General features: G+C 40.2%; 2 protein-coding genes across 2 annotated transcripts in view; one reads left to right on the top strand and one right to left on the bottom strand.

The window, feature by feature from the left end:
* Positions 1-13,809, bottom strand: part of LOC145663551 (endoribonuclease Arlr-like) — a 69,386-nt gene that overhangs the window by 32,042 nt on the left and 23,535 nt on the right. The window lies entirely within an intron of this gene.
* Positions 127-741, top strand: LOC145664409 (uncharacterized). The gene has a single exon (XM_081731091.1). It carries the CDS (start codon positions 127-129, stop codon positions 739-741), a length of 615 nt encoding a protein of 204 aa, XP_081587217.1.

Raw genomic sequence — 13,809 nt, 5'->3', positions numbered from 1 at the left:
TCGTGCCTATCACATAACTCTAACTCATGCCCTCACTGCAAACGACAAGTTACACCGTATGGAGTTTTGTCAGTGGGCACGGGAAACCTGTAGAAATGTTCCTTTTTTTTTTTTTTTAGATATGTCATGTTTTCGGACGAAGCTACATTTCTCAGTACTGGTGAACTCAATAGGCATAACTGTCACTACTGGTCAGATGTCGATCCTCGTTGGCATAGGGCAGTAGATGCTCAACACCGTTGGACTATTAATGTCTGGTGTGGCATTGTCAATGGATATCTAATTGGTCCACACTTCTTCGATCGAAACATAACTGGTGACATTTTTCTAGACTTCCTCAGACACGATTTGCCATTTTTGCTTGAGGATGTGGACTTAGAGACACGACAAAGAATGTGGCTGCAGTTAGATGGAGCGCCACCCCATTGTACGCGGAGAGTGGTGCAATATTTGAACACGCGTTTCAATGGGAAATGGATTGGGAGGAACGGACCAGTACTATGGCCTGCACGATCCCCAGATTTAACCTCACCCGACTTTTATCTGTGGGGATATTTGAAGAACGTTGTATACGAACGCCAACCAACAACCAGAGAAGATATGATAGAGCGAATTCGGTTAGCTTGTGCACAAATCCCACGGAATGTTTTATTGAATACTGTAACACATTTTCGCAGAAGGATTAATTTATGTATTCAAGCACATGGAGATGTCATTGAACACAGTTTAGTTCGTGCATGAATGGTCTGGACTGACGAAGAAAACTACGCTTAACGTGAGAGGCGAGGGGACTCACGAAGAAAAAGCGCCCCGAACGTGAGAGGCGAGGGGACTCACAAAGAAAAAGCACCCCGGACGTGAGAGGCATGGGAACTCATCAGGCGGGTCCCGAACTGATCACCCTTGCTACGTGACTCAAACGCGAAGTTGAGCAATCGGCGGGTAGTGGTGCCCCTAGCATTGACAAACAGAGCTATATCCAACCACATACGGGTGAATATTTGCTACGCCGATAGGGTTATTCGCTATAGTTGTAACCAAGAGGTCCTCCCAGCTCGGACCCACAGTTAGTGTGTCACGACTTGGGGACTCTTGGTGAAATCAGGGGCGAATAACCCTTCAGAGGGCTTGAAGTCCAAATTACATTTTCCGGGTTTTCCGTCAGGGTGGTCAGTGCTCTTACCTCCTCGTGGTCGGGACTGTCCACCATCCAAGGCAATAATTCCTTGTGGATCCCAGGGACGACCGTGTGATCAGTTAGGCTGATCCCACTCTGGTCTCGGGTGACGCTAAAGGTATAAGCTCCTTGGAGGGCTAAAAGAGCTGTACATATCCATATACCATTTCATTGTATCCTATCCCTTTGCCTTTACTTGTACCTTCCTGTAACCCTTTAACATCATATTCTCTCCATAATGAAATTGCCGAAGAACAGCAAAGTAGGGTGCTTGACCAGACTTACCGTGTTTTGTGCTGCTTAAAATGTAGAATGCACAGTTGGTGATTCACACATACTTTGGTTTTAAGTTCGTTAGCGAGATCGATGATTACTTACCGGACACACGAGGTTGTTGGCCCCTCTAACCGTATTCATACTATGGATATTAGGCGCTTTCTTAAACACAGTCACCATCCTGGCGGTCATTTTGAAAACGGTGTACCATGGCGAATACATTCCTACGAAAGTTGTTTAATATTCAGTATTTAACGAACGTGGAATTACTCCCCCAAATTTGCTATTTAAAATTTACATTTTCGCCCCGGATACCATTCAGGCGGCTCCGGAAGTCGCCCCGACATCACGTCTCGATGTGCCTTACGTCAGTTACCTACTCCAGTTTTTCTTCTGTTGATTTATCTCCAATCGCTTTCATACTACGGGTACTACACCTTTTCTCTGACACGGATACTGTGTTTCTGCGGCCTTTTGAGAACAGTGCCATTTCATCTCAATCGTTTTCCCCTGCAAGATGTTTGATTTTGCAAGATTTATCGAACGAGGTACCACTCGACTCATTTTACTATTTGAAATTTTGAAGTTAGCCCCCAAGAGCCCTTCAGGGAGGCCACTGGGATTACAGGGACCACACCGTTCGATATGCCCTATGATATTTACGTATTTCAATTTTGTTCCATTCATTTACCTTCCATGGGTTTCACACTACGGGTACTGGAGTTTCCGAACCATATTATGGCGGCCATTTTGAAACCGGTGCACAATATGGAACATCTTTTGGTACAGCGTTACTTAGTTTTCCAAGACCTTTCGAACGAGGTATTTCTCGACCCATGTTCCCATTTGATATTTCAAAGTTACCCCCATTTAGGGGGGGGAGGGTACTTTTGGCGGAATTGGGTTTCCCCCTTAGCAATATATAACTTGTACTTGAAACATTTCTTCTATGTTTTATCATTTTTCAGATATTTCCGTGGATTAATTAAAATGGCCCACCCTATATATATATATATATATATATATATATATATATATATATATATATATATATATATATATATGTGTGTGTGTGTGTGTGTGTGTGTGTGTGTGTGGTAGGTAACTCCACCGGCGATTTCTTATACGAAATGAAAGAAAAAAGTTCTAATAATCATGGGCCGAAAAATGCCTCCTTTCAGAGTTATGATCCATTGAATATTAGAAAAATCATTTTTCAAAACTCCCTAACGTAGAAACTATAGGACCTATCCCAAACGGTTTAAGAAATTACACAGGAACTAGTACGTTCTCTATCTAAATATCCATGTTTTACCATCTTCCGTTCTCGGTGAAAGGAACTGTGAAAAGGAAGTTGAAATATAAGAATACTCCTTGAAGTACAAATGGTGCGTTCGTTTCGCTGGTACCGGTGAATTCTGAAACATGGATATTTAGATAGAGCGTATACCAGTTCCTGTGTAATTCCTTAAAGCGCTTGGGATAGGCTCTATAGTTTCTAAGCCAGGATGTTTTGAAACGTGGTATTTCAAAATTTATGTAGTTCATAGCTCTGAAAGGAGACGTTTTTCGACCCATGTTTATTAGAATTTTTTTCTTTCATTTCGTATAAGGAACCGCCTCCAAAAGTTTGTCGGTTTAGTTCCTACCACCCTGTATATATATATATATATATATATATATATATATATATATATATATATATATATATATATATATATATATATATATATATATATATATATATTTACATCAGCTAATCATTATCAGAACAAACACAATTCGAAGCTTTCTTGCACCCACTGGAAAACGTGAAGTATATTAATATTTATTTGCATATATTGTTATTGTAGACTGTTCCCATAATGCCCACCGACTTCGATTTTACAAAATTTGAAAAATAAATTTCACTTTTTATTTAGTGGTCAATTTGAAGGCATTTTGTTATACTACCATTAAGAAACCCATATACATCATATTAGGAATCAATCATTATGAAACAATCTCATGTGTGACACGCAGCAGTGGTACCAATCTTTGAGAGTTTCATTTACAACTCTTTTCCTTTTTCTTTTTCAACTGATTTTGTGAGTAATGGTGCATTCAGTATAAAGGTACAAGATATTCTCTCTCTCTCTCTCTCTCTCTCTCTCTCTCTCTCTCTCTCTCTCTCTCTCTCTCTCTCTGTGTGTGTGTGTGTGTGTGTGTGTTTGTTTCTAGTTTCCGGTGGCGCGGGTATATGAAGTATTAATTGGGATCGCGTAGTGCAACTTATCGCTATTAGTACGTACATACAAACGGCTGTTACTTCCAACGATAACTTTGAACGAATGCGAATTTTTAAATTCTGCTTTTTGCAATAAATAAGTAGAGTGATTCTTCTCGAGGGAGTTCCCCTAAATGGTAGCCCCTACCATGTGCAATTGAATCACAAATTGCCGCAATCGTTTGTACATTGTTTGTACAGAAATGTGCAAGCCAAATTTTCGTTTGTACACTATTAGGGGCGCCGCAAGAACGAAAACAAATTGGGGAGTGTCTAACTGTTAGCCCCCCACCAACATGTCCTATTCAATCACAAATTATCGCAATCGTTTGTACTTCGTTTGAACAGAAATGTGCAGGCGAAATTTTCGTTTGTACACAATTAGGGGCGTCGCCAGAACAGAAAAAATGGGGGCTGTCTAAGTGGTAGCCCCCCACCCAGGTCCAATTGAATCACAAATTGTCGCAATTGTTTGTACTTCGTTTGTACAGAAACGTGCAGGCGAAATGTATGTTCGCACGCAATTAGGGGCGCCGCCAGAACGAAAGCAAATTGGGGGCTGTCTAAGTGGTAGCCCCCACCGACATGTCCAATGCAATCAAAAGTTGTCGCATTCGTTTGTGCATCGTTAGTACAGAAATATGCAGGCGAAATGTTTGTTTGAACAAACTTAGGGGCGCCGCCAGAACGAAAACAGTGGGGGGCTGTCTAAGTGGTAGCCCCCCCCACCATGTCCAATTGAGTCACAAATTATCGCAATCGTTTGTACATTGTTTGTACAGAAATGTACAGGCCAAATTTTCGTTTGTACACTATTAGGGGCGCCGCCAGAACGAAAACAAATTGGGGGCTGTCTAACTGGTAGCCCCCCACCAACATGTCCTATTCAATCACAAATTATCGCAATCGTTTGTACTTTGTTTGTACAGAAATGTGCAGGCGAAATTTTCGTTTGTACACAATTAGGGGTCCCGAAAGAACGAAAACAAATTGGGGGCTGTCTAACTGGTAGTCCCCCACCAGCATGTCCTATTCAATCACAAATTATCGCAATCGTTTGTACTTCGTTTGTACAGAAATGTGCAGGCGACATTTTCGTTTGTATACAATTAGGGGCGCCGCCAGATCAGAAAAAATGGGGCTGTCTAAGTGGTAGCCCCCCACCATGTCCAATTGAATCACAAATTGTCGCAATAGTTTGTACTTCGTTTGTACAGAAATGTGCAGGCGAAATGTATGCTCCCACGCAATTAGGGGCGCCGCCAGAACGAAAAAAATTGGGGGCTGTCTAAGTGTTAGCCCCCCACCAACATGTCCTATTCAATCACAAATTGTTGCAATCGTTTGTACGTCGTTTGTACAGAAATGTGCAGGCGAAATTTTCATTTGTACGCAATTAGGGGCGCCACCAGAACAGAAAAAAATGGGGGCTGTCTAACTGGTATACCCCCCACCATTTCCAATTGAATCACAAATTGTCGCAATCGTTTGCACTTCGTTTGTACAGAAATGAGCAGGCGAAATGTATGTTTGTACACAATTATGGGCACCGCCAGAACAGAAAAAATTGGGGGCTGTCTAAGTGGTAGCCCCCCACCATGTCCAATTCAAGCACAAATTTTCGCAATCGTTTGTACTTCGTTTGTACAGAAATGTGCAGGCGTAAAGTTTATTTGTACACAATTAGAGGCGCAGCCAGAACGAAAACAAAGTGGGAGGGCAGTCTACATGGAAGCCTCCTACCATGCCTAATTCAATCACAAGTTTTCGCAATCCTATGTACGTCATTTGTACAGAAATGTGCAGGTAAAATTTTCGTTTGTAGACAATTAGGGGCGCCGCCAGCACGAAAACAAAGTGGGGGCTGTCTAAGTGGCAGTCCCCCACCAACATGTCCTATTCAGTCACAAATTGTCGCAATCGCATGTACTTCGTTTGTACAGAAATGTACAGGCAAAATTTTCGTTTGTACACAATTAAGGGCGCCGCCAGAACAGAAAAAAATGGGGGGCTGTCTAAGTGGTAGCCCCCCACCGTGTCCAATTCAATCACAAATTGTCGCATTCGTTTGTGCATCATTTGTACAGAAATGTGCAGGCGAAATGTTTGTTTGAACAAAATTAGGGGCGCCGCCAGAACGAAAACAAAGTGGAGGCTGTCTGATTGGTAGCCCACCCACCATGTCCAATTGAATCACAAATTGTCGTAATCATCTGTACTTCGTTTGTACAGAAATGTGCAGGCGAAATGTTTGTTTGTAGACAATTAGGGACGCCGCCAGAACGAAAGCAAAGTAGGGTGCTTTCTAAGTATAACCCCTCCACCATGTCCAATTGAATCACAAATTATCGCAATCGTTTGTACTTTGTTTGTACAGAAATGTGCAGGCGAAATTTTCGTTTGTACACAATTAGGGATCCCGAAAGAACGAAAACAAATTGGGGGCTGTCTAACTGGTAGTCCCCCACCAGCATGTCCTATTCAATCACAAATTATCGCAATCGTTTTACTTCGTTTGTACAGAAATGTGCAGGCGACATTTTCGTTTGTATACAATTAGGGGCGCCGCCAGATCAGAAAAAATGGGGCTGTCTAAGTGGTAGCCCCCCCACCATGTCCAATTGAATCACAAATTGTCGCAATAGTTTGTACTTCGTTTGTACAGAAATGTGCAGGCGAAATGTATGCTCCCACGCAATTAGGGGCGCCGCCAGAACGAAAAAAATTGGGGGCTGTCTAAGTGTTAGCCCCCCACCAACATGTCCTATTCAATCACAAATTGTTGCAATCGTTTGTACGTCGTTTGTACAGAAATGTGCAGGCGAAATTTTCATTTGTACGCAATTAGGGGCGCCGCCAGAACAGAAAAAAATGGGGGCTGTCTAACTGGTATACCCCCCACCATTTCCAATTGAATCACAAATTGTCGCATTCGTTTGTGCATCGTTTGTACAGAAATGTGCAGGCGATATGTTTGTTTGATCAAACTTAGGGGCGCCGCAGAACGAAAACAAAGTGGGAGGCTGTCTAAGTGTTAGCCCCCCCATCATGTCCAATTGAATCACAAATTGTCGCAATCGTTTGCACTTCGTTTGTACAGAAATGAGCAGGCGAAATGTATGTTTGTACACAATTAGGGGCACCGCCAGAACAGAAAAAATTGGGGGCTGTCTAAGTGGTAGCCCCCCACCATGTCCAATTCAAGCACAAATTTTCGCAATCGTTTGTACTTCGTTTGTACAGAAATGTGCAGGCGTAAAGTTTATTTGTACACAATTAGGGGCGCAGCCAGAACGAAAACAAAGTGGGAGGGCAGTCTACATGGAAGCCTCCTACCATGCCTAATTCAATCACAAGTTTTCCCAATCCTATGTACGTCATTTGTACAGAAATGTGCAGGTAAAATTTTCGTTTGTAGACAATTAGGGGCGCCGCCAGCACGAAAACAAAGTGGGGGCTGTCTAAATGGCAGTCCCCCACCAACATGTCCTATTCAGTCACAAATTGTCGCAATCGCATGTACTTCGTTTGTACAGAAATGTACAGGCAAAATTTTCGTTTGTACACAATTAAGGGCGCCGCCAGAACAGAAAAAATGGGGGGCTGTCTAAGTGGTAGCCCCCCACCGTGTCCAATTCAATCACAAATTGTCGCATTCGTTTGTGCATCATTTGTACAGAAATGTGCAGGCGAAATGTTTGTTTGAACAAAATTAGGGGCGCCGCCAGAACGAAAACAAAGTGGAGGCTCTCTGATTGGTAGCCCACCCACCATGTCCAATTGAATCACAAATTGTCGTAATCATCTGTACTTCGTTTGTACAGAAATGTGCAGGCGAAATGTTTGTTTGTAGACAATTAGGGACGCCGCCAGAACGAAAGCAAAGTAGGGTGCTTTCTAAGTATAACCCCTCCACCATGTCCAATTGAATCACAAATTGTCGCAAGCGTTTGTACTTCGTTTGTACAGAAATGAGCAGGCGAAATGTTTGTTTGTACACAATTAAAGGCGCCGCCAGAACGAAAACAAAGTGGGGGCTGTCTAAGTGGTAGCCCCCGACCATGTCCAATTCAATCACAAATTGTCGCAATCCTATGTACGTCGTTTGTACAGAAATGTGCAGGCAAAATTTTCTTTTGTACACAATTAGAGGCGACTCAAGAAAGAAATTAATGTGGGGTCTGTCTAAATGGTACCCCGTCCATCATGTCCAATTCAATCACAAATTGTCGTAATCGTTTGTACATCGTTTGTACAGAAATATGCAGGCGTAATTTTCGTTTGTACACAATTAATGGTGCCGCCAGAAGGTAAACAAAGTGGGGCTGTCTAAATGGTAGAGACATTAAAAAAAAAATGTGTCACATTTATGGAATATTTTTCTAACAGGACTTTGTTCACACTTTTGTGTGGTTTGGTATGTTCACACTATCGTGTGATTCACTATATTGATCTTATTCTAACGATGATGGAATTAAATGTTTATTTTTTGTTTATATTTATACTATTTATATTTATACTTACAATCATTATTGCTGATTTAGTTTATCACTCCTTTGCTCTTATTATTAAACTTATTCATTATTTCTTACGTGAGCTGAATCCTTATGAGAAGAATTTATTTTTTTCTTTCTATCTTGCGCAGAAACCGTTATTCTCATCTCGTACAGGAAATTGATAAGTGGAAGATATAACAAATTCACAAAGTAGACTGTTAAAGGGAAAATTATAACACAGTATTTTGTTTTATTTGATCATCTTAATTAAACTCATTTTGCAGAAACTATAGAATGCATGGTGAAGTATTTTGGTGCATTCAGCATTCTGATTTACGAGTAGAGTTGCTAACTGGCCGGTATTTGCTGTGATTTTGATTAAGGCCGGTGACCGGTACAAACTTATTAGCCCCCTTCTGACGGGTATTTTGGAATCTGCAATCCAGAATATAACATTGAACATCGAAATTTTTCAACAGTGCCTTTACAAACACAAATTTCCGTTGTATTATACATTACCGATATTTTTTTTAATGTATGGCAGTTTTTTTATTTATTTAACATAACAAATTTGATAACACTTATATTTTATTGTAAAAGGATTTTATACATTTATTGAGAGTAGAAAATAACTTTCTAAAGCAATTTCCTTTGTTTGAAGTGTAAGTTTATAGAGTAAATTTCATTTTATGAATCAATTATTGTTACATAAAGATTAATATCCAGTATTATTCATCTGTTTCGATAATTTTAAACAAGTGGCAATTGCTGGTAAATAAAATAACGATCAATACAGTCTTCAGTTTCTCATTTGTACAGAGAATTTTGAGGGTGTGTCGGTAATTTTGTTTTCCTGAGTTGGCAACCTATTTACGAGGTTTTGTTTCAACTCTGCTACGTAGTGGATCCGTACTGACACTCAGCATGCAAATAAGTATGTAAGGCTACCATACGCCCCGGTTTCTTAAAATTTGTTCCGGTGTGCAGAAATTTTCCTTCTTGTCCTGTTTTTTTCTTTATTATTATTATTATTATTATTATTATTAATTACATATCAAAATTTCTGAAAAGATAATAAAATCGACATATTCCTTTTGCTTTCAATTCCGACAATACTGTAGGAACAATTTCATTCTAATCTTTATTATTATTCCAATCGCTGCTTCCCCGGATATAACATGCAATGTTTAAATCCTCCTAAGTAGCACTCTTATCACTAAAAGTAAGAATGTATACTCCGAGGTGGCAACAAATTCTTGTGACGTTGCAGACCAGCCCCGAAAACACATTTTTTCTGCTTCAGAAAAACAATTATGCAAATTGCTTTCTTTTAGTTCGCATTTTAGGTTAACAAAAATAAATCAGTCTATTGAAATTTGGAAACAACTTCATAAATCTGGATTTTTTTCTTTATAGACATGTAGAGCATGTAAAGGTGGTATGTGTAATAATATTGAAAATATAATTTTTGCCTAAATATTGTATGTTCACTGATTGCGTTTATATTGTATAACAGCTTCTAGCTTCTATAATAATTTTTAGCACTGTTGATTAAGTATGGACTATATTAAAACATTATTTTAAGTTTTATAACTAGTGCGATACTGTAGTAAAATTGGAAAGATAAAATTAATACAAAATGCAATATTTACTACTATTTGTAAGATGTCCCGTTTTTTCTGTTTTCAAAAAGTGTGGTAGCCTTAAAGTATGCTAAACCATACAAAATAAATTGTACTGTAAATTGTACCCCTCTGATAGTGCTCTCAAACGGGTCGGGTTACGGGTCGGGTCGGGTCGAGTCGGGTTGTCGGGTCGGGTCAGTCGGGTTAGCTCGTGTCGGGTCACTCGGGTCGAGTCGTCACATTCTTCACTTATTTTCTATACGGAATACTATAAGGAGCTTTGTTGTAGAATTCAATTCGAAGTTGGTGAATAAATGATAATTGTGACTAATTGAAGGTGAAATAGTAACAATAGTTTTAATTTAACCCTATATTAACTAATTGGCATTGTAATTGTAATTAATATTACTACTGACTTTTTTCCTTTCTGCGTTTCTATGTCAAGTTGAATGTCACATTAAGTGAAATTGAAAGGAAATATCTAGTTAACGTCCAACGTTATGCAGCAACGCTAAGAGAGACAGCGATGATGAGAAATAATTGAAGTGGTTGAATGCAGAAAGTGGGAGGAAATGGGAGAACACCGAGAAAACCCATGCACATGGTGTTTGTCCACCAGAAAACTTACTTGGTACGAACTGGAATCAATACCATGGATCTTCGGGTCAAACATCTGCCTTTGGGCAGGACACATTATTACTACTATTATTATTATTATTATTATTATTATTATTATTATTATTATTATTATTATTATTATTATTATTATTATTATTATTATTATTATTATTATTATAACTTTAAGAGTGCCCAAGAAAGTTCCGCCGCCTTTTCACCAACACCTTCGAACATTGGTATGTAACCTAAGACGTACCTGGAATATCAAAAATCGTCTCCATCAGCCTCGACGACCTTCTGCCGACGTTCTGGAAGGCTATGGATTCCATCGCAGTCGAACTTGGTGGGACGTGAAGTGAAGAAGGTATCAAGTGCATATTGAACCTCTACTAGCGATTTGAATTGGCGTTCTCTAAGGTGTTTGTCCAAGGAATGGAACAGGTGATAATCGGACGGTACAATGTCCGTGGAGTATGGCGGATCCAATAGTGTTTTCCATTCAAGGCGTAGAATGATGTACTGGGTCATTTTAGCCACGTGGGGCTTAGCGTTGCCTTGTAACAAGAGGACCCCTTTGCGATTCAGAACTGCTGGATCCAGACAGGACACAGTGACAGTACACAGTTGCATTGATGATCTGACCAGCTTGTAGCAGTTCCCGATGGACGATGCCTCGAGCAGTCCACAAAATGCACAGGAGAACCTTATTCTGGTGTAGTGCTGGCTTGGGCTGTTTTCAACCGGTTCATGGGATGCTAACCAACAATGACGGCGCCGTGGAGCTTCGTACAGGACCCACTTCCCATCACATGTCAACACCCTGTCCAGAAATTGCTTCTTCCTCAGACGAGACACCAAAGAAACACAGGTGTCGGCTCGCGTTGCTTTCTGGCTCCAAGTCAAATAATCTAGGACCCATCAACCCAACTTGCAGTGCTTCCCAAGTTGATGGTGGTGGTGCCGAATGGTTTCTCCACTCACACTGGAATATAGTACCAGTTCCTCACATATCTGTCTTCGCCTCAATTGCTGCCTGAAGATCTTTATTTTGAACATCTGTTTGTCTTCCGGCACGGGGTGCGTCTTCGAGTGTTTCGTCACCGTCCTTAAACCGTTATACCACTGCACTCTCCGCGTAGTCACGACACCCTCACCAAAGGTCTGTCATATCTTCCGCCCCGCGGAGCAGCAATTTGAACTCGTACAGCAAACAAGCCCTTATGACGCTCTGTGAAGGCCCCATGTTCACTCAGTCCTTACGCACGTTCACGGTGTATCTGAACAGCCACAACCAAGTAGTATGTTGGATATACGTACTAGTGTTGCTCACGAGACCACGTTTGGGGCATTCTCGTCTCGAAAATGTGTCGTGAAGGTAGTCTCGTCTCGAAAAGTGCATATGTTTCTATTGAAAGAGCTCTGTCTCATCTCGTACCCCTTCATGAAAATTCTGCCTCGTCTCGTCTCGTCCAACAACTGACCTTCACCTTACATCCATTCGCATTCAACTCACGGTGTGAGGGCCAATTGAACACAGACCTCCACAAAGAAACAGAACTTTCTTGGTCATCTTCAGATTATTATTATTATTATTATTATTATTATTATTATTATTATTATTATTATTATTATTATTATTATTATTATTATTATTATTATTATTATTATTGCGGTAGTGATTTGACTTTCTCCGCAATAAAATACTTGCTAATTTTATATAATTTTGCAAATATCTTCTAGATAAATTAATCAAGAAAAAATAAAAGGTAATTCCCTACAGAATGAAATTTCAGTGCAATTAGTTCCTTATGATTCTATCAGACAGCAACGCTGTTTTTAAATAGAAAAATCGGGATGTTAACGTGATGAAACTTTTGTTTGTTACACAGCAAAAAATATTAAAAGAAGTTCTATATGCATTCCTTACTAGAAAATAATGTTGTCTTCAGAACTTTTATTCTTTTAGTCTTCAGAACTTGTCTTCAGAACTCAGTCAAATGTTATTTTGATTTTCGAAGTTGATTGCCTAAATTTTAACCTTGGAAATTTGGATGTGGAGTAAAATAAAGAAGGTTAGCAGGGTAGAGAGGAAAACGAATTAGGAAATGCTGAAAAATGCAAGAGACGAGAGCAATATTAGACGATATAAGGAAGCGAAAAAATGGACGGATCACAAGTTTCGATCTTGCTAAGGGATTGCATTCTGAGAGATGTAGTAAAGGGGGTGATATCAGGAGAGCGAGAGTGTGTAAGAAGGTAGCAATTGATAGATTGTAATAAGGAGGGTGGTACTTTATGTTGGGTTGCGAGGCAGATATTAGCGGGAAATCGCAAAAATGGAAGCTTCTTACCTAGTTCACAGAAACTGGCCTGTCATTAATGGCAGAACACTGAGGAGGAAGAGGAGGATAATTATACTACAAATAAAAAAGCCGAAACAATGGTTTATGCATAAGAATTGGTCAGCACTTTTTTCTGGTGGCAGTTTTGTAAGGTTCTAGTTCTCTCAAACTGATTAGATTGTAAGGTCAGGTCACTCGGTTCGGTTGTCGGGTTAGGTCACTTCGGGTTGGTTCACTCGGGTCACTTTGGGTCGGGCCAATCGGGTCAGCTCTGGTCGGGTTGTCGGTCGGGTCAGTCAATTCGGGTCACGGGACTGTGAGGAAGTGTTATCAGTTATATTTTGGTTGCTGTGTAGGAGACCAAGATAAGAACTGGGTTCCTCACTACATTTGTTGTACTTGCGTGAAACGTCTGACTGGGTGGGCAAATTGTGGACGAAACATGAACTTCGCAGTACCGATGATCTGGAGGGAACGAAAAGATCATTCTTCAGACTGCTACTTTTGTATGACACAGATAAAAGAAATAAGCAGTAAATCTAACCACACAGTACAGTACCCTAATTTGCCATAAGCAATTAGGCCAGTTCCACACAGTGCAGAATTACCTGTACCAGTACCTCTTCCTCATCTTACGGTAAATGAGGATTACGTACTTGAGGCAACTATTGAAGTTCCAAATGAAGATGATGATCCTACTTATGTAGGAAGCACATCTACATTGGATCCCCATCTGATAACTCCGGGTGAACTAAATGACCTCGTACGGGATTTAAAACTCTGCAAGACACAGACAGAACTTCTTGATACTAAACTTAAGGCTGGAATCTGCTCCATCGTGACACTAAAGTGTGTATTTTTCGAAACCTTCATACAGAGTTTCAAAACTATTATTCTCAAGAAAATGATTTAGTGTATTGTAATAATGTCTGTGCTGTGATGAAATGAAATGAAATCTTTGAGTTTTACGTCCCGCGGTTATGCCGGTTAGGCTAAAGGAGACGGTGAT

Source organism: Thermobia domestica, chromosome 11, assembly GCF_964235325.1.
Source record: "Thermobia domestica chromosome 11, izTheDome1.hap1.1, whole genome shotgun sequence".
Lineage (NCBI taxonomy): Eukaryota > Metazoa > Arthropoda > Insecta > Zygentoma > Lepismatidae > Thermobia > Thermobia domestica.
The sequence above is the reverse complement of the archived record's forward strand: the minus strand, read 5'-3'. Positions and strand labels throughout refer to the sequence as shown.